We start from the raw sequence: 19,172 nt of genomic DNA on the forward strand, positions 1-19,172 counted from the left end.
GAGGAATCTTTGTTTGTTTATACTGTGCCAGCAACCAAAGGTAGTAAGGAAATAGTTAAACTGGTAGCCTGCTACATGTAAAGTATGTGCTACCGTGGGGCATCTATGAGGGGGAGTTTGTATTAAAAAAATCCCCTTAAAAAGTGTGTCACATGTGTGGAGGCCATCTTGGCTTTTTGACCCATATTCTGCAAGGCCTAAACACATTTATTGCAATAACAGAATCAGGTTGCAAGTGCTATAACACAGTATCTATGGGACTTTTAACTACTGACAAGAATTCATGTATTAGAATTATATCTGCCTTTCATTCAGGAACTCAAAGCAACATACATAGCATCTGCTTCCCCCCTTTTTCCCCACAGCAACAACCCTGAGATGTACCTTGGTTCTGAGAAGGAGTCCAGAGTTACTCAGTGAGCTTCCATGGCTCAGGATGGAGTAGAACCTAGATCACCCCACTTTTGCCCAGCACACCACACAGTTTCTCAATTGAGAGAGAATTGTGGGTTGAAATGTATTCCTCCTACCTCCACAAATAGCTACAATATGAGGAAGCTGACTTTTCTTTCCATATTCTTCACTAGTGGCAACAGCTTCCAAGTAAGTTCACTCTCTCTTTCTCTCTCTGTGCCCTTCCCAAAGTAGCTTCTTTCCCTCCATTCTATTCTGTCATTCTGCCATTGCCTGACATTTAGGGTTGGAGCTAGTTAAATTCTAACCTGGCCTTAGCATGTCTCTCAGGGAGATCTTTCTTCCTTCCCCAAAACTGTATCTCTATTTATTTACCTACCCAACTTAGACGATCCAATTTCCTGCCTCCTGCAATTTAGTGAGGCACCTTATTCTTCAGTCTTTCTTTCTTGTTCCTAACATCCTTGCAAACTACTGGGTTGCATATATTTGCTTGAATTCCTTCGAAGTCATTTATTAAAAACTGGACAACCCATGATCTGTTGGGTCATTGTTTCAGAGATATTTCCTTACCAGATTTCTCAATGCCTTCAACGATGACAGAGCTTCTAATGTATTGGAAAAGTTCTTAAAAATTCAGGGAGATGTTCAGAGATGTATCTGCCTTGAAAGTAGCCAGTGTTGAACTGTATAGCCAGACATCAAGAGTTGACCATAAGAAATATTTTATGACATTTTGTATTATGTGATAAAATGTTTTATGATAATTGTTATGTCACAAAATGTTTTATAAAGTTGCCAAATTTCTATTCCATGAGAGTCAGGGGTCCTGGATTTTGGACGCATTCTGTAAGTTGGTCTGTTTGAGGTATCTGGGTTCAAAAATTGTTGCCCTATGATGCACCGTTTCACCCAGTTGAAGGTTACAAACTATCAAACAGACACGAGAGTTTTAGTAGTATATAGATATTGTTCTTTAGTGTGAATTGGGAAGAAGTACTCTATGTAGAAAATATCTCAATTCAGCCTTTTCACCAACAAACATATATTTTATATCTCTCTTTTAAAAAAGGTTACAAGTAGGGCTGCCAGCTTTTGAATTAGCCTCTTATCCTTTTATTAGTAGCTTTGTCTACAATCCTTAAACAGCAATGATAAGAAGCTGCAAACAATAAAAGGTTTTAGTGCTAATTTCTGCATATAAAATCTATGAAAATTACTGGGATAAGACAAGGTATATTGTTATTATTTTTAAGCCAGTTGGCAATGTAGCCTAATGCACACAAAACATGTTATGTACTGATGTCCCTGTAAAAATGCTCACTATGTCTACTTACAAATATAGCACTTCTTTCATGCACAAAAGACAAAGAACCCTGAAAGATATATCATTAGCAGAGATGTCATTCCAGGGTCCAGCCAGGCTGAACAGGTTGATTCTCTGCTTACCAAAAAAAAAAAACAACCACCTTCTATTAAGGATTCCATAGCACACATAATTAGAGCTGAATTTTGAAATATATGCAAATATAAATGCTAATAATCACAAATGCACTTATACAATTTGGGGAGATGACCTGAACATCCTGAACATGGAAACACACAACCAGTCATTACAGATCTATTTCAATATTTTGTAACCATGTTGGCAAGCCAATTCCGCATGTACAGTAGTTTGTACATGGATTTGTGGATGTATGTGCATTGACTATTTGTGCACCTTGCACATGCTGATTTAATATTTCAATAGGCATTGTGCTGTGTGCATCTGAACAGAGATGTATCATTCCCTCCTACTTCATACCATCAATGTATTTGAATCTAAAGAAGGTCTGCAACCTCAGCAAAGCCTACTCCATTGCCAGTGGACTTCCACTGTGGTGTAGCAGTTTGTTGGAAGTCAACTTTGTATGCACTGGTTTTCTGCACCTACAAACCCCCTGACTACTAGGTACAATAGTTGTAGAGAAAGTTAGCAATGGGACCCTATAGTTGATATTTTCTTTCCTTGTCTTAAAGACTTATTTAAAAGTCTTTACTCCAAGACCAATATTCTCAGAGCTCTCATCACTTCTTTCTTTTCACAGTTCAGTCCTCTTTCTCATCTGACTTGGACCTGAGAAGTTCAGGTCCTTACCTGATTTGCTTTCTCTCTGTAACGGGGGACAGCACGCTACTGTATAGGCTCTTAGCTGCAGATGGACTTAAGTAACTTAGGCCTTCCTAACCCTGTATTATTTCCTAGATAAAGCTTATCTTTATTTTTTTCATACAAGCACCAACCTCAAGAACATTTTGGTAGAAAGAATGTGCTCCTAACTTTAGCCTTTCTCTCTCTCAATGCTTTCTTTCTACTGTATAAAACAATCTGCTCTTCAACATAATTAAGGTGCTGGACTAGGGTGGGGGAGACCTAATATAATGGTATGTTCAGAGTCTGACAAAGATCCAAAAGTGGGTTGGGAAAACTTGGTCCATCTGCACATTCCTCTGTTATCTAGAAAATGATGCTACCTGGTTGTTAATAAAGGCAGAGTGGTCATTACTAAAAGAAAAAAAATTCCTCCATTTTAGCAACCTGAGGGGTAAATTAGGTTCTAAAAGAAAGTAATCCAGATGTTGATATTTCTGTAACCTTATTCCATTTCAACAGAACATGCTAAAGAAAACTCTGGAAAATCTTGCTTTTGAAGTCAGCTGCCAAGAGCTTAACATTCATGTTCAAGACCACCCTGGGTTACATTAAGTCAGTGATTTTTTTTCTTAGCCCAATCTATTTCACAGAGAAGTTGTTGTGAGGATGAAATGAGAGGGGTTCCTATGTAAACCACCTTGAGCTCCCGAAGAAACAGCAGGATCTTAATAACACCACCACCACCACCACAGCTTTCCCTTACCTTAAGTCTTGTAGGTTGCAAAAAGGAGTGAAAGGAAAGGGACTCACCTGTGGGAGAAGGCTGGACATTTGTGGAGAATCTGATGCTGCAAAAGGACCCATATACTGCTAGTGGGTAAGAGAGTGATGAAAGGGACCAATAAAGTGAGTTCTTACTTAGCTGAGTTCATTCTTAACACAACAAAGCTTCCCATTCCATTATTTTTCATTCTTTTCCCAGTAGGTTCCACATTAGGAATTTGGCTGAGCTAAGAAAGGTTCCTAGGTCACAGCCCCCAGGTAGAAATATTCTCTGTACAGTATTAAAAGCTGACTCTATCATCATCACACAATTGCCAAAGCAAACTGCCAGAGATCTCTGTGCAGGTATGGCTGCTTCGACTCTGTACTGTTTCTTACTCTTCATTGAGTTGCAAAGGGAATGCTTACTGTGTTCTTTAGAGTCTTTCTAGAACTGTCTTCCCAGGCTATATGTGGTTAATGCAACCAGTCTCCATAGTATGAGCAGTTTTCCTGTATATATTCCATCTCTATGGAGAGGCATCATTCATGTCTATGAAGATATGGGTAGAACACCCCCCTCCCCCACACCCAGTATTTAGAAAGGTGGCCGAAACAGAGCTACTCTGGAGAACTCTTAATGAATAATTATATGGATAAAATTATTGAGGTTTTTTTTTTTTAAGTATGACATCATTGCTTTTGAGATATTTCTATGTTACTGATGTTGTGACTACAAACTTTAAAAATATTTTATGTGTATTTTTTAAACATACATATATACAGTATTTTAACTGCGAGTATCCATGAGGAGTCAGCAGTGTACAAAGACTGCAATAAATACATCCCCAAAGATGGACTTGGGTGTTCCCCCACCTTTTTAAAGTTACGAAGTGGCCGAGGGCATCTGTGTTTCTGAGTCTGTGCAGTCTTTCACTGTATGATCAAGTTTTAGAAGACATAGAAAGGAATGCTACTCTTGAGCTTTTCCAAACCAGGAAGCATCAGCAGAGATGTTTCAGAATGATGGAAAGTATATAACAGAAAGCATGAACAGTTACAGTTGTTCCTTTTGCCACCTCCAGTATTACAATAAGCCCAAAAATGATCCAGAGAAATTTGAAAGAAGTTCCCAAGCATCTTGAGAGTAAGGCAGAAAACAGAAGCTTCTTTCATAGGGGAGGAAAACTTTTGAAAAATTGCCTGGCACACTTCAGCACACACCGTTTCTTCTCTGCTTTACCAAACACGTTTCTGACACACAAGTGTTTGTTGGTTGAGCATAACAGACTCCACGCACCATAGCTTGCTAAGAGATTGCTCATCTGACAAGGTTTCTTGCATCGTTACTAAATAATAGTTGCAGTGCCTGCATACAGAACAGCAGCTACTATTAGGAACAGGAGAGGGAAGAGGAGCAAGGGCCATCTGTTCTCAAGGTACAGGTTTGCCCCATGTACCCTTAACTCTGAAGAGGAGAGAGGGACAGCTGGGGGTGCAAAGCTCAACCTGTGGGACTCTAACATGCACCCAAGGACACTCACAAAAGTGAAACAACCTATTTCCTGAAGAGGTAAAGCAGAGGCAGTGATTTACCAGGGAGAGATACCAGAAAACAAGAAGAGATGCTGATGTTCAATGTTGTCTTTTAGATTCCAATGCTCCAACTTGTGAAATCCAGTCCTTAAATTCTGCAGAGCCTTTTAACACTCTATCCCATTTTTCCAATGTGGAGCTCACTACAGAAGTTGCTGCATCTACTCAGTTGAAGGCTACCCCCCAAATTTAGGATGTGACACATTTGGCAGCTTTGGTAGGAACTCTTTTTTGGCTTCACAGCCCTAGTCCATTTCCCCTTCTTCTCTTCAAGTATAATAATTGTAATGAGGTAGAACTAAAGTATCATCAGAGAAAATATCTGAATACTGCAAGGAAGAATAAAAAACCCCGTCTCTTCCCTTCCCTTCGCTTCCCTAACAGAGTATAGTCTTCAAGATCTTTCTGAACAGAAGCAAGATACTGTGATGCACTGCCAATAGTCAGTTCTATATGCAGGCAAAAAAGAAAAAAAATAAGGAAAATGTGTTCATTTTTTGGTCTCTACTTAGGGCTGAGCTAAGGCTTCTTGCTACCCCTAGTGAGCTGCTTCCATGCCTTCTGCATGTTGTCAGTAGGAAGCAAAGACTAAAGAACATAAAGAGCTCTCTGCTGGATCAGGACATAGGCCCATCTAGTGGAGCATTGTGTGCCACACAGTGGCCATCTGGACACGTTTGGGAATGGAGAGCAATATCCCTGCTCTTACAATTGCTGCCCAAAAACCATTACTGAAGAAACACTGCCAATGACTCGAAAGGCAGTAAATGGCCACAGTAGTTATTGATAGCCTTCATGAATCTTCCAGTCCCTATTAAAACCATCCAGATTGGCAGATATTATTGCAACTGTTGGCTACAAATTCCACCAATTATCTATCTGCTGTGTGAAAAAGTATTTTCTTTTGTTGGCCTGAATCTCCCTGTGTGAGACTAGTTGAAGCTGCCACAACTAAAGATAAAGCAGGCACATAAGCAGAGAGGGCAAAAGCCAGGAATCTTGTCTAAAAGATCCCTTCAGGGAGGTAGATAAGAAGGAAGCAAGTCATTAAGGAAACAAAGGAAAAATGTCACCTGAACCAGACAAAGGAAGTTGGGCCTGAGCACATGGAAACCGGCCCCCATCCCATCAACAGCTACCAGACTTGTAAATTAACAAGGCAAGAGTAGGTGTTAACCTTGTGAATTAACAAAGCAAGGACTTTTGGGGATAAAAGGGGTCCCAAAGCCCACCCACTCCTTGAGTCATCTTTGGATCCAGACTTGGTGGCTTCCATCCCTCTAGCTACTTCCTGGCAGCCTAGTTGGGAAGGACATGGGTAAGTGTGGATGAGTGTGTGTGTGTGTGTGAGAAAGAGGAAATGTACCTTGCAACCAGTAAAGTTTTGCTGTTACGTTAACTTTACTGGGTCTCCGTGTATTACAAAGGACATGTTGTGCCTCAGTGTTCAGTTGAAAGTTATTTGTGTGTGTCCCTAATTATTTCCTGGCTGTTGACCTGGGCTGTGTGTCTTGTCTGCTCCAGGTGCACCTATCTGGAAAACCCAGGTAGAAAGCAATGGGGGCTGACAAGGTCTGCGTGCCTCAACAGGCTGTGAGTGTGTGAGTGAGTGACCAAAAGCCAAACCTGGGAGTGTGTGTAACCATTTAGTCTAAGTGGAATACATTGGGTTCTAACATAATGACAGAGGGAGAAAAACTTTCATCTGTCCTGCCTGCCTCTGCCATGGATGCTTCTATATACCATATATAAAATTATGCCATATCTCCCTTCTTCCTGATTCCAAGCTAAAGACCCCCAATTCAACTTTACTCCATATCCTGGAGAGCAGGCTTTCAGCTGCTGCTGCTGAACACCAGATCAAGCTGTAATAAAGCCTCCCTCATCTGTGATTTTCTCCTTTATTCTTTGTCTTCTCTTCCCCATTTACTATATCTTTTTCTCTGAATGTACTTCTTATTGTATCTGTAAAATCTTTTAATAAAAGAGAGGGCTGACCTGACATGTATTACTGAGACCTGGCTGGGTCTGGAAGGCCAAACTGACTTGTTTGATTAAAGAAAGGTCATTATTGACATTTATCAATGACTGGAAACTCCTTATGGACTTTTTGAATAAAAAAGAAAATGATTTTGTGACTTATGGTTTTGATGATTAGAAAGACTAGGTTATAGAAAGGAGGCAGGACCCATTTGATCAGTCCACCCGCTGTGGACTGATCGATGGACCCAGAAGGGTTCCAGAGGGAATTGAGAGTTGTTTCTGATGGTCTACTGCATGGTCCAACTGAGGGTGTAGTCACTGCTTGGAATGAGAGGACAACTGCAGCCTTGGATTGGATCATGCCCATGTGACTTCTCCCTTCCCATGGATTCCATCACTCTATGTGGTTTCTGGAAGAGCTGAGGGAGATGAAATGAAAGAAGAGCTGTCTAGAGCAGGGGTCCCCAACCCACAGGCCACGGACCAGTACCAGTCCATGGCCTGTTAGGAACCGGGCCGTACAGCAGGAGGTGAGCAGTGGGTGAGCGAGCAAATTTACAGCCGCTCCCCATTGCTCGCATTACCTCCTGAGCTCCGCCTCCTGCCAGAGAAAGCAAGCCCATTGGCTGCTATCTCCAAACAGTGCAAAGAAAAAAGAATAAAAGGTCAGGAAAAAGAGGAAATGCTTGAATCATCCCAAAACCATCCCCCCCCCCCCCGGTCCGCGGAAAAATTGTGTTCCACAGAACTGGTCCCTGGTGCCAAAAAGGTTGGGAGCCGCTGGTCTAGAGCACTACTGGAGATCAATGAAGGATGAACTTGACTGAACACAGGTGAGAGCCACTATTAAGGCCTACCTTGTGGCAGTGAGGGTGGTGAAACGTCAATACTTCACCCTTACTGTGCCCACAGATTGTCACCTGGTGGCCTTGTTCTGGGTGACCTGAGCCCTTCTGGGCAAGAGGGACCCAGAGATTCATTTGCAAGGCTACACAGAGGAATTTTCAGAGCATCTGTTGGACAAAATTGCTTGAATTCATTCCCAGTTAGACTCCAGCCTTGGTGCAGGTCCAGTGGAGATGCCTGGGGCACAGTCTTGCCCTGTTATCTGGGAACAGTTTGAATCAGTTGGGCCTGAGGAAGTGGACAGGGTCCTCATGACTGTGAACTCAGCCACCTTCTCATTAGATCCATGCCCCTCCTGGCTAGCTAAAGCTGCCTGGGGAGGTGTAATGTGGTTGGGTTGTAGCAATGGTGAATTCATCCTTGAGAGAGAGGGTTGCTCCTCCACCACTTGAAAAGACATTGTTTCATCCCCTCCTCAAGAAACCATTGCTGGACCCCATCATACTGGACAATTTTTGTCCAGTATCCAATCTCCCTTTTTAAGGGAAGGTTGTGGAGAAGGTGGTTGTGCAGCAGCAGCAGCAGAACCTGGATGAAGCAGATTATCTAGACCCCTTTCAGTCAGGATTCAGGTTTGGGTATGGGATGGAAATGGCATTGGTTGTGTTTTTGGATGAACTCTGGTAGGAGTGGGATGGGGGTAGTACATCCATCCTGGCTCTAATTGACCTCTTAGCGGCCTTCAACGCCATCAACCATGGTATCTTTCTGGATTGGCTCAGTGGACTGGGACTGGATGGCACTGTATTGTGTTGGTTCTCTATCTTTCTACAGGGCAGATACCAGTTGATGTTGATTGGGAGTGATAGGTCCCACCCTTGGCTTCTACTATGTGGAGTGCAATAGGGTTCGGTACTTTCTCCACTCCTGTTTAACATCTACATGAAGCTGCTGGGGAGTTCATCCATCACCATGGGGTGAGGTATCATCAGTATGCTGATGATACTTAATTATATATCTCTGCCCTGGCAAACTAAGTGATGCTGTTGATGTCCTGTCTCAGTGCCTGGAGGCTGTGGGTGTCTGGATGGGGAACAACAGGCATCAACTCAACTTTGGCAAGACTGAGTAGCTTTGGGTTTTAGGGTCTTCTGGATTTGGGACTTTATCATCTTTGGTAGTGGATGGGTGGCACTGCCCCAAACAGACCTGTTGTGCAATCGGGGGTTATTTCTGGACCTCACAAATCCTGCTTGAAGAGCAGGTGGCAGTCGTGGATAGGAAAGGCCTTTGCATGGCTTTGTGTTGATTAGAGAAAGGTCATTATTGACATTCACCAATGAATGGAAATGCCAGTTGCACCCATTCCTGGATCATGAGGCTTTGTTCACAGTTACTCATGCCCTGGTCACCTCCTGAATGGACTATTGTAATGTGCTTTACATGGGCTACCCTTGAAGAGCATCTGGAAGCTTCAACTGGTACAAAATATGATGGTGCAGGCAGTTATGTGTGCTCCTAGAATGGTACATGTTATACCTCTGCTACACAAGCTGTAGTGGTTGCCGGTTTGCTTCTGGGTTCAATTCAAGATGCTTGTTTTGACCTTTAAAGTCCTACATGGCATGGGTCCAGGTTATTTGAGGGACTGCCTCTCCCCAATTACATCTACCCATCCCATCAGGTCTGTCAGGAAAGGTATGTTATGTGTCTTGTTTGCTAAAGACTTCCATCTCACGGGACCCATGAGGAAGGCCTTTTCTGCTGCGGTACCCACTCTTTGGAACATCATTCCCCCTGAAGTTAGATTAGCCCCAACCCTACTGGCATTTAGAAAATCCCTGAAAACTTGGTTTTTTTCAGCAAGCTTAGAGATCTCAAAGAAGTGGGGAGCCCGTGAGATAGTTACACTGTATGTAAGATGCTGCTCCATTCTCCCATTGTGTTATCTTAATTTTATTTGTATTTCTGTTTAACTGTTTTTAACTGTTGTTCTAACTGTTTTAACTGGCTGTTTATTGTACACTGCCCAGAGTCACGTTTGTGAGATGGGCAGCTATATAAATCTGATAATTAATAAATAAATAAATAAATAAATAAATAAATAAATAACTTTCTCTAATCTTTCCTCAAAGGAGAACTCCTCCCGTCCTTAGGAACTTTGGTTGCCACTTTTTGTATCTTTTAAGTTCTGTAATAACCTATCTGAGGTAAGAATTATATCCAGTACTTCAAGAATATCCTCACCATAGATTTGTATAATAGCAATTTTATATTAGTAGTTCTATTTTCAATGACGTAAGAATACAGTCATAAAAGTGATCATTCCAGTGCTGGCTAAGCAGGGACAGACTTGGTTAGTACTTGGATGGGAGGCCATCAAAAACTTCCAGGACTTCAGGCTAGACTTGGAAGTTAAAAACATATAGAAGGTGGCAATACCAAACCATTTCCATACATTCCCAAGAAAATAATACATACATATCCCTACAGTCACTAGGTGTTGAGTTTGACAACAGGGTCAATTTACCCTTTATGTTTTTTTCCAAATAATATTGAATTTGTGAAGTTTAAGTTCTCCCTATTACAAAGTGGACTTGTAATATAGCCATTCTTGTTTTACGTTTGAAAACACTGAGAAAATTATGCAGAAGAAAAAAATTACTGCACTGAGGAAAATCTTTGGTTAAAAGATCTGGTTTAAGAGTGTCATCAGTGATGTTAGACAGCTTTATAAAGGTTATGATTTTATAATATTTTGATAGATTGTTATACCAAATTACAAACACACACACATATAGATATATATATCACAGTACACTGGCTAGTCAATTGGGCATTTTGCCCTTCCATGGAATTAGATTTAGTGTAGGCATTTATAGAAGCCATTGTGGTATAGTTGGATTGCAAAGAATTTAGCTCATCTTATTTTCAGGCTTACAGTATTTTTTTTTAAATCCACCATGCACTGTGGCATTCTTTTGTATGCAGATGTGCATATTGGCACACATGCCTGTGACTTTTCCTATGACCCTTTAAACTTAGAGATTTCATCCCTACCCCAACTCCTGCTTCTTTTTCCCTTAGGCAAAAGTACATCCATGCAAAGTATACAGTAGGAAATGAAACGTCAAATAAGAATTTATTCTTTCACTGATTGAAGGATGACATGATTTTAATGAGAAAACAAAGTTATCTGGAAAAGGGCACAAATACTGAGTGGGAGGCCTGCTATTTTATTTCTGTGGGGCAGAAGCAAGAAGCAGGACACGCTCTCGTGATCCAGTCACCCTTGCATTTTTTGTCTTTCACTAAGTCCGGGCAGTTTGAGTACGTATCTTGATATTTGCAAGGATTTGCTAAAAATTAAAAAAGAAAAGAAAACATTAGTTAAATTAAGACATCATCAAAGGTACAGCTGCTAAGGACTCTTTTGCAATTGTATGTATGTAACGTATGTAACGTTTTAGAGCTTAAAATCAAACCTCTTTCTCTCTCTCTTTTTTTTTAAGGGATGATTCAAAGCTGAAGATTTTTTAAAAGGAAAATAGTACTTAGAGTAAGATGTAGCTGTTGAATTATTAGTTTCAGTCACAGTCCTGGGCAAAATCCAGAGAAAGCTGGGCATGAGTTTTAAGTTCTTCATAAGCTGCAATGGATTGGAATCATTTTCTGATTCAATTGCCTGGACCAGAACACCACTGGGACAACTCTGAATGTCTGGTTACCTCACTACACTATGCTTCTCATTTCATGTATGTGCTGATCCAAATGTCTTGCCTAGACTTGTCTTGCTGGATTGCTGGCCATCTTCCACTACTGCCTCTTATCCTGCCTAGGGACTGTTAGCTCTTCAAGTTAAATCAGTTCTTTGGTGACATGATCTTTAAAAATGTTGTTGCTTTAATCATTGACCATTTATTTTTTTAACTTACTGCACAGTCCATTGACACAAGCCGAAGGACAGTCCCCACAAGGTGGCCCTGCTTTATATGGCATAGCAACTGAAGTCACGATGTTCCCTCTGGAATGAAAAAGGTGAAAAAGGAGGTACTATATATTATTACAGTTACATCTGTGCTTGCTGAAACCTCCATGCCATACCAACAGATAATTGACCTTGGTTGCATTGTCTTGGTTTCTGGTTTGGGTTTCCAGTTTTGAGAGAGCAAACAGCTCCACCATTGGAAGAGAAGACTTGACCTCTGAAGTCTTCTCCAAAATGTAGTAAACCATGATAATTTTTTTCTCACCAATGTTGGAGTTTTGTGAGAGAGTAAAAAAGGATATTCCTGGCTTGTTAGGAAGAGAAAAGACTGAGGAAAACTTTGACTCTGCAGGATTCATAGCTTTGAATCCTCCTTCCCCCTCATGTCCTTCTTCTTCTCTTTCTTTTCTCCTTTTTCTTTGTAACATTCTCCTTCTCCTGTCTCTCTGTCTTTCTCTACCCTCTCCAAGCAGCATAGAAAGGATCTCTGCCTTTCCTGTCAAACATATGCCTTGATTGCTTGAGGCTGCAAGCCTGCCTTCTATGCGTGCCATCTTATGCTATCTCTGCATGTTATCTTGCACATGTTTGTTCAGGTATTTCCTATAGTTGAGGAGGGACCATGAGACAAAACATGGGGCTGCAGATTGAACATTGCCGGTTCCATTCTTGGAATTGTCACTCAAGTTAAAAAAGAATGAGATCAGGTGAATAGAAAAGTAGGCAGAATTAATACAAAAGAGTGAACAGGGCTAGGACAAAAGCTAAATTTGATTAAAATTTAGGAAATTAAAATAAATACAATCTAACACTGAAGTCCATGTAGTAGATAATTTCTCCCTTTGCTTATATCAAAAATAGTAATTTGGTGGCAACAAAGGGTCTGGGGGCTGTACTCAACACTTGGGTTAGATCCAATGGAGAAAGAATTGGACCAAGTATAAAGCTGTGGATGGATGGATGAATTAAATGAATTTCTAGGTTACTTAGTTCCAAAATGTGCAGCATCAGAAGTTAACAAAATAATATTAAAAACAATTATTCAAGGGACAGCATAACATCCTACCACATCACTCCCAACACAAAGGAGTATTTCAGGGAAATTGTGTGCAGAATTATACAGGTACTCCTCATTTAGTGACTTCCTTGGACAGTGACTGCAGTTTCATTGGGGATGAAAAAGTAACTTTGCCACCAATCCTTGCATTTATAACCTTTGCAGGTCTTTAAAGCAAAGGAAAGCTGAACTAAAATCGTAATCAGTTATGGGTCCATTTAGCAATCACTTCACTTAATGACCAAATTGCTGGTCCCAAATGTAGTCACTAAATGAGGACTACCTGTAGGTTTGTTTAAAAATCTCACAAGCAGTTAGTTAAGTTGTAAGTCTAGTTAGGGGTAGCCATGTTTTACTGCTACAATAGAATTTGTTTCATTTTTTAAAACTGTATTGCTGTTTTATATTTTGTTTGGGTCTAAGATTGTAAATAACATTTGATTAAAATTTGATTTAAGCCCATTGTTTTCTCTTTAGAGCAATCAGAATCACTCTAATTAAACTATGCCCTAAATGTGACAAATATTGAAATCATAGTTAATACATACGCGGGGCAGTAATGACAAACATAGTAGAATTTGGATGTAGGACATTTGACAGCAGCACAACCAACACGGTAACTGTTGTACCAAACCATCTGTAGATACAAAAATATGCATATAAGTTGATACGCTGGAAGCTTACTGTTTTAATACTGAATATTACACATATGCATTTCACAGGGGCATGTAAGAAAATAAGCCCAGACTTGCGCATGTTGCCCTATCTATAATTGTGTGCTCCTAGACAGTGGAGTGGGATACCACAATAATAACAAATGTACAAATACCATTTCCAATCATTTTCTTTCTCTGAGTTAAAAAGTGTGACCATTTCTACAGTTTGCAGAAGCAAAGAAGTATTAGAAGGAATGAGGCTTCATCACCTGGGCTTTGAAAGTATATGCTTATAAATGAAAAATATGAAAATGCCCCAACTTGAACTCTATAGACTATGTCTTCCTAAAGTGCCCACCACATCCAAAGCAGCCCACATGTCATGCCCTAAGACCTGCAAGCTAGTTCTTCCTTCCCAGCTGCATGAAAGCCAAGATATGAATGGGCAACTATATATGAATAACAAACAGCATGTTTAGTATGTTGTAATTTGCAAGCCCTCATTTATATCATATCAGAACTTAAAAAAAAACCCCAGAACACTTTAACCTAGTATAGTTTTTCCTTTCCTTAAGATGCATTGGGATTACAGCTCTTAGACAGGAAGCTCCTGTGCTCAAGTTTATGGAATTACTTAGTGATTGCAAGGACACAGTTGCTTAGTTTTCTTGGCAACAATACAAAAATGTTTTGCTATTGCCTTCTTCTGGGAAGGTTTCTCAATTTTCCAGTCTAGCTTCAAGCCATGATTTTCCTATGGTAAAAACCAGGCCTGGCCTAGCTTAGTGATTCAGGATCAGCCAAGGAATTAAGCTTGATTCAAGGGAGTCTACCTTTTTTACCTTCTTCATTTTTGTGGATTTATATTTGCTGAACACAGAAATAACGAAAGATATGAAAACGGACTACCTGAGTATAATGGCCAGTAACAGCATTTGCTGGTCTTGGTCCAATACCATGCTGGAAGTTTTTAGCTTCATCATGCCAAGACTGAAGTACTGCAGTCCATGAATGAGGATGAGTTGACATGAATAGATTTTCACCACAATTTAATTTTTCTAAAAGTGGGGAGAGTTAAAAAAAAAAGGATCAGCAAGAAAACACAGGTGAATACATGCTTTGGAAGAAGCGAAGGGCTAGTAGAAAGGACATAGTTGAACGTTTCCTATCTCTCCAGAAACACTAATGTAGTCATCTTGCTAAAATATTAGAAAGGAAAGGACCATTTTGCACCCAAATTCCTTACTGTAGTGTTTTTCCAGAACCTTTAATTGTGCAAAATGATAATCATTTGCTTTCTGGTGAGCACCAAATAATATAGTTTATACAGAAGTAAATTAGGACCCTGCTGTAGCATAGTGTGGAAGTGAGATTAGGGAGATTTAAGTTTAATTTTCCACTTAACCATGAAACTCTCTGAACATCTTTGGGCTGGGCATCTTCTATCACAAAGAGCTGTCGTGAGGATAACACTGTTAGCATCCTGGGGGAAGGTGGGGTACAAATGTAGTAATAAATGTAAAAAAGAAATGGAAAACTTCATTGTTCAAACACCGCTTCTCCTGCAAATTCACTAGGAGGGCCTAAGGAAAGTATTAGCCTCTCAATCCTTCTACCACTGGTGGGGATGATAACTCATTGGTATTACTCTTGCTGCTAATATTGAAGAGCAAGATTGATTGTAAGTGCTATTTAAATGTGAAATACATTAGTAATCTGCTAACCAGCTAAAACTATACTGTGCTTTTGGATTGACTTACCAACAGTTCTTAAGTTTGCTGGACTGTGACCAAAAGAACATTTATCTGCCCAACTTTTGGCATTTTTAGCAGCATTAGAATGCCATTCCTGAACAGAAGACAACAGCAACAATCAGACATTGAGAAAAGCATAATTTAAAATTGCAGAAGATAATATTTATCTGATAATTTTTATTAGCTTTTGGCTTCCTTCAAATATGGTTGTAGTTGTTAAGAATTCAAAGGTACAGCAATATTCTCTAAAACATGCTTTGAATAGTTGGAACTGGATCACAAGGACATGCTCCCTCCCCACTCCTTTTGACTATAGTCCAAACAACCCATGTGTACCCTAATTAATGCCATTAAGTGGATTTCCTTCTGACCAGATGTGTTAAAATCCTGATTAGGACGAAGTTCTCTGGTGAGGGTACAGTATGTTGATTGTCCCTACATGCCAAAGCCAAATTGAGAAATGGTCTTTTCTTGTTCAATCCAAGAAAATATGAGGTTAAGAGATCATCATTACGTTGGAACCTTTCGACCATTCTTCTTGTCTCTTATCAAGATTGCTTAGGGTCATGAACTGCATGATCAGTTCATGTGTAACTCTTCTCTGGTAAGTTACACAGCAACATCCATAGGATCTTGCGATGCACATAGAAAGGGGTGAGGCTTATATCATGATGCTGTCCTTTACAGTATGTCACTTTGACTACCCCACCTCCCCCCGATCTTTCTCATGGAGGTAATAATATAGAGTTATTTATTTACATAAATCATTCCATTTCAGCTTTCCACCCTATTTCCTGGTGATACTGCCATATGATACAAAAATCTACCTGGGCCATTTGCTTTGTCAGTATGTATTGCTATTTTAATGGGCAAAATACTTTGCAAAGCTGGTTTCACTTGACTTTCGAGGAAAGCTCATGAAGTTTTTCATAAAATGAAAAAAATCAAATTGTTCAAAGCAGTATAGAAAGCTGTATTAACATCGATGGCAACTGAACTGCAGTGCTTGGATGTGACTATAGCATTCTTTTCAAAGGCATTAACTGTTTTTCATGTAAAAGAAAGAAAATCCAGATGGCACAGGCATTGTACTATGCTATGTATCTATGTATAATTGCTAGAGCACAAGTGCTATTGATTTCCATGGGACTTACGTCAAACAAAAGACACCTTGAGATTGCAATTTATGTGAAATACACAACTCCGCAAGTATAGCCTTTGCTGTGATTATGGCAATTAAAGGTACAAAAGCCAATATTAGAAAGGATATTGGCAAGGAAAGGAAAGGAAAGGAAAGGAAAAAATACAGCTATGAGGAGATACTAGATATTGCTCAAGGATGTATTTCTTTAGCCAAATTAAACTAGCCTTGAATCACTTTTACTTGCTTCTAGTTTTATTTCGTGAACAATTCAAAGGGATGGGTTTAATGTTCAAGGCCCCAAATAGTTTCTGCCCAGGGTATCTGAAGGATCACCCTGATCCCTAATAGCCTGTAATTTAGGACAGTTGATCCTGTTTTGTGTTCCATTCCCCAGAGTGACAAGGTTACTACCCACTCCTGAGGGCTTATTAATTTATTTTTAAATGCTGTGTAATTCTTGTGACTGATAATATATTTCCCCGAGTGGAGTTATCAATACAGACATGCCTAAATCCGCATTGGCAAAGAAGCAGAATTAATTACTCAATAAATAAGTAGTAAATATGTTCTCTTGTCCTAGTTGGTAAATCACATAACATTTATACTAGTAAGAAAGTTAAACTTGCAAACTGTTTGACAATTACACAAATACAATTACATTTAGCTTACCATTTGTAGCATGTTGCTAGCTTTTGGGTTCACTGTTCTTCTTAAATAATTGTGCCTGTCAACAATCTCCTTTTGTTTTTCTATTCTGCTGGTTGACTCAGCAGCAAAATGACCCTTAAGGTAGAAAGCAAAATAAATAAATAAATAAATAAATAAATAAATAAATAAATAAATAAATAAATAAATAAAGGCATGACTCAAAGTAGGGACAGGCAACTAGTGGCCTCAGGACTGAATGCAGCCCCAAACGTATTTTTTCCAGGCCCAGGAGCACCCCTCTTACAGCTGTTGCTGAAAACTGCTGGCATGGTTCCTCACCATTCTCAGAGGAAACATATAACGGTCACAGAATCTCTAAAATAGCCTTGATGTAACTTTAAAACAGAAAATCCTGGCCCAGTCCTTGTAAATGACCTGGCCTCATCCCCTTTCTATCACCATTCTGCTCCCTGCAGCCTTCTTCCCTTCTCCAAAATGGGGACTGCCAGCCATGAAACAGGGATCCCACTTGTCTGTGTATTCAGAAAGAGACCAGTCCCAATATAGGAAACAGGTGATCACAGAGCAAAGTTAAAACAAATTTGTATTTTATTTTTTCTCATCTATACTTCAATGGGATACTGCAGTGGTATGTATGTATGTATGTATGTATGTATTTATTTATTTATATAAAGAACTTATATATGTTAATATGTTTTCTACTACAGATTAAGGTTACTATGGTAACTAATCATTTTGGCCTGGTGAAGTGGTTGAATTTAATTGTCCCCTTTTCACTCGTTAATGGTTGCATTGCCTAAGGGAGGAACTTGCCTGAACTTGTTTTAGTTTTCAGTTTCCCTTCTGTGTCGGCTTGCAGAGAATATGCAGCTGAGAGAAATCTCTCCTCTCAGCAAACAGCCTTTAAATATGTTTGCTTTCTGTAAATAAAATTATTTTTATAGAAATGCCTGGTGTGTGACTTTTCTGATCTCTCCTGGGCCAAATGCTTTCTAGCACTCTGCCAACAATATAGCTGCCTATCTCACGTAATGATCCTAGGCAGCTCACAACAGTTGATAAAAACAGGAATAAAAACAGAGCCACCGGGTTCCAGACCTCCTCATTCAACCCCTGCCCTAGCCCAATGCTTGGGGGCAGATCCAGGCCTTCATGGCCCTCTGGAAGGCTAAAAGGGCAGGGATCCCTCAGATCTCAGGTGGGAGGCTATTATGAAGGACTGGGGCTTTAGTTCTGTTATGGGCCGCAGCCAATGAAATTAGTAAGATTCTTTTCATTAAATGTGTCAGTTTTAATTATATTTATTTGGATGCCCTATTCAACATGAGTTTGTTTGTCTTTGTGTGTTCAGCCCTGCAATACCTTTATGAATTAAAATGAACAGTTAGACTGACCAGCCTTCAATGTTGCCTTTCAGATCACACTGTCAGCCTTTCAAGGTAGACCAGACTAGGAAACCAGAGTTATGAAGGCTAATACTACTTTGTTTATAAGGTTACAGCAACAGAATCTGTCAGGTCTGATTTCCCCCTCCTTCCCTTTATCTTGTTGAGAACTAGGGAAGGTCTTGTCTGAGATGCTTTCCCAAATTACATTTCTGCCCAGGACTCAGATTTCTTTTATCCGACTGTTACCTTGGCTGCAGCAATTCCTCTTGCTCCTCAAGGTTATTCCTACTGCCCATTACACACATGGAACAATCCAACACATATTAGGCAGTTTAATGAATGATTAATTTTAACAAGAGAAAGTTAAGTACTGTATATGTTAAATCTGCTATACTCGACACAAAATCGTAAAACTTACATTTCCAGAAGATTGTTGCAGCACTGCAGCAAGACTTAGCAAGAGAACGAGGGCAATCATTTCTGAAAACACATGAACGTTGAGACATATCTGTGCTTAATCTGCCTACTGGAATTTGTGCCAACTTTATGTAAGTGGTTCAGAATGTTGGCATATGGCCTGAGTCTATTTGAAGATATATCTCCCAGATCACAAAGCTTGCTCTAACTCTTACGTGTATCTCCTCCTTTGGTCCCTTGTACTCCAATATGCAGCTTACATATCCATGGTTCATTCCTGGTAATGATCACAAATCATTTATAAACCCATAATAGTTCCTAAAGTCTTCCCCTATTTAGTAATTTGCTGAGTAAAAGATACCTA

General features: G+C 39.9%; 1 protein-coding gene across 1 annotated transcript; it reads right to left on the reverse strand.

Moving 5' to 3' along the window:
- Positions 1 to 10,904: 10,904 nt before the first annotated feature.
- Positions 10,905 to 18,869, reverse strand: LOC134489032 (cysteine-rich venom protein kaouthin-2-like). The gene is made up of 7 exons (XM_063291447.1): positions 18,810 to 18,869; positions 17,004 to 17,117; positions 15,197 to 15,284; positions 14,346 to 14,494; positions 13,329 to 13,417; positions 11,671 to 11,759; positions 10,905 to 11,094 (listed from the first exon to the last, which is right to left on the reverse strand). The coding sequence occupies exons 1-7, from the start codon at positions 18,867 to 18,869 to the stop codon at positions 10,967 to 10,969; spliced, it is 717 nt and encodes a 238-aa protein (XP_063147517.1). The 3' UTR covers positions 10,905 to 10,966.
- Between the last annotated feature and the right edge of the window lie 303 nt (positions 18,870 to 19,172).

The sequence above is a fragment of the Candoia aspera genome, chromosome 1 (assembly GCF_035149785.1).
Source record: "Candoia aspera isolate rCanAsp1 chromosome 1, rCanAsp1.hap2, whole genome shotgun sequence".
NCBI lineage: Eukaryota > Metazoa > Chordata > Lepidosauria > Squamata > Boidae > Candoia > Candoia aspera.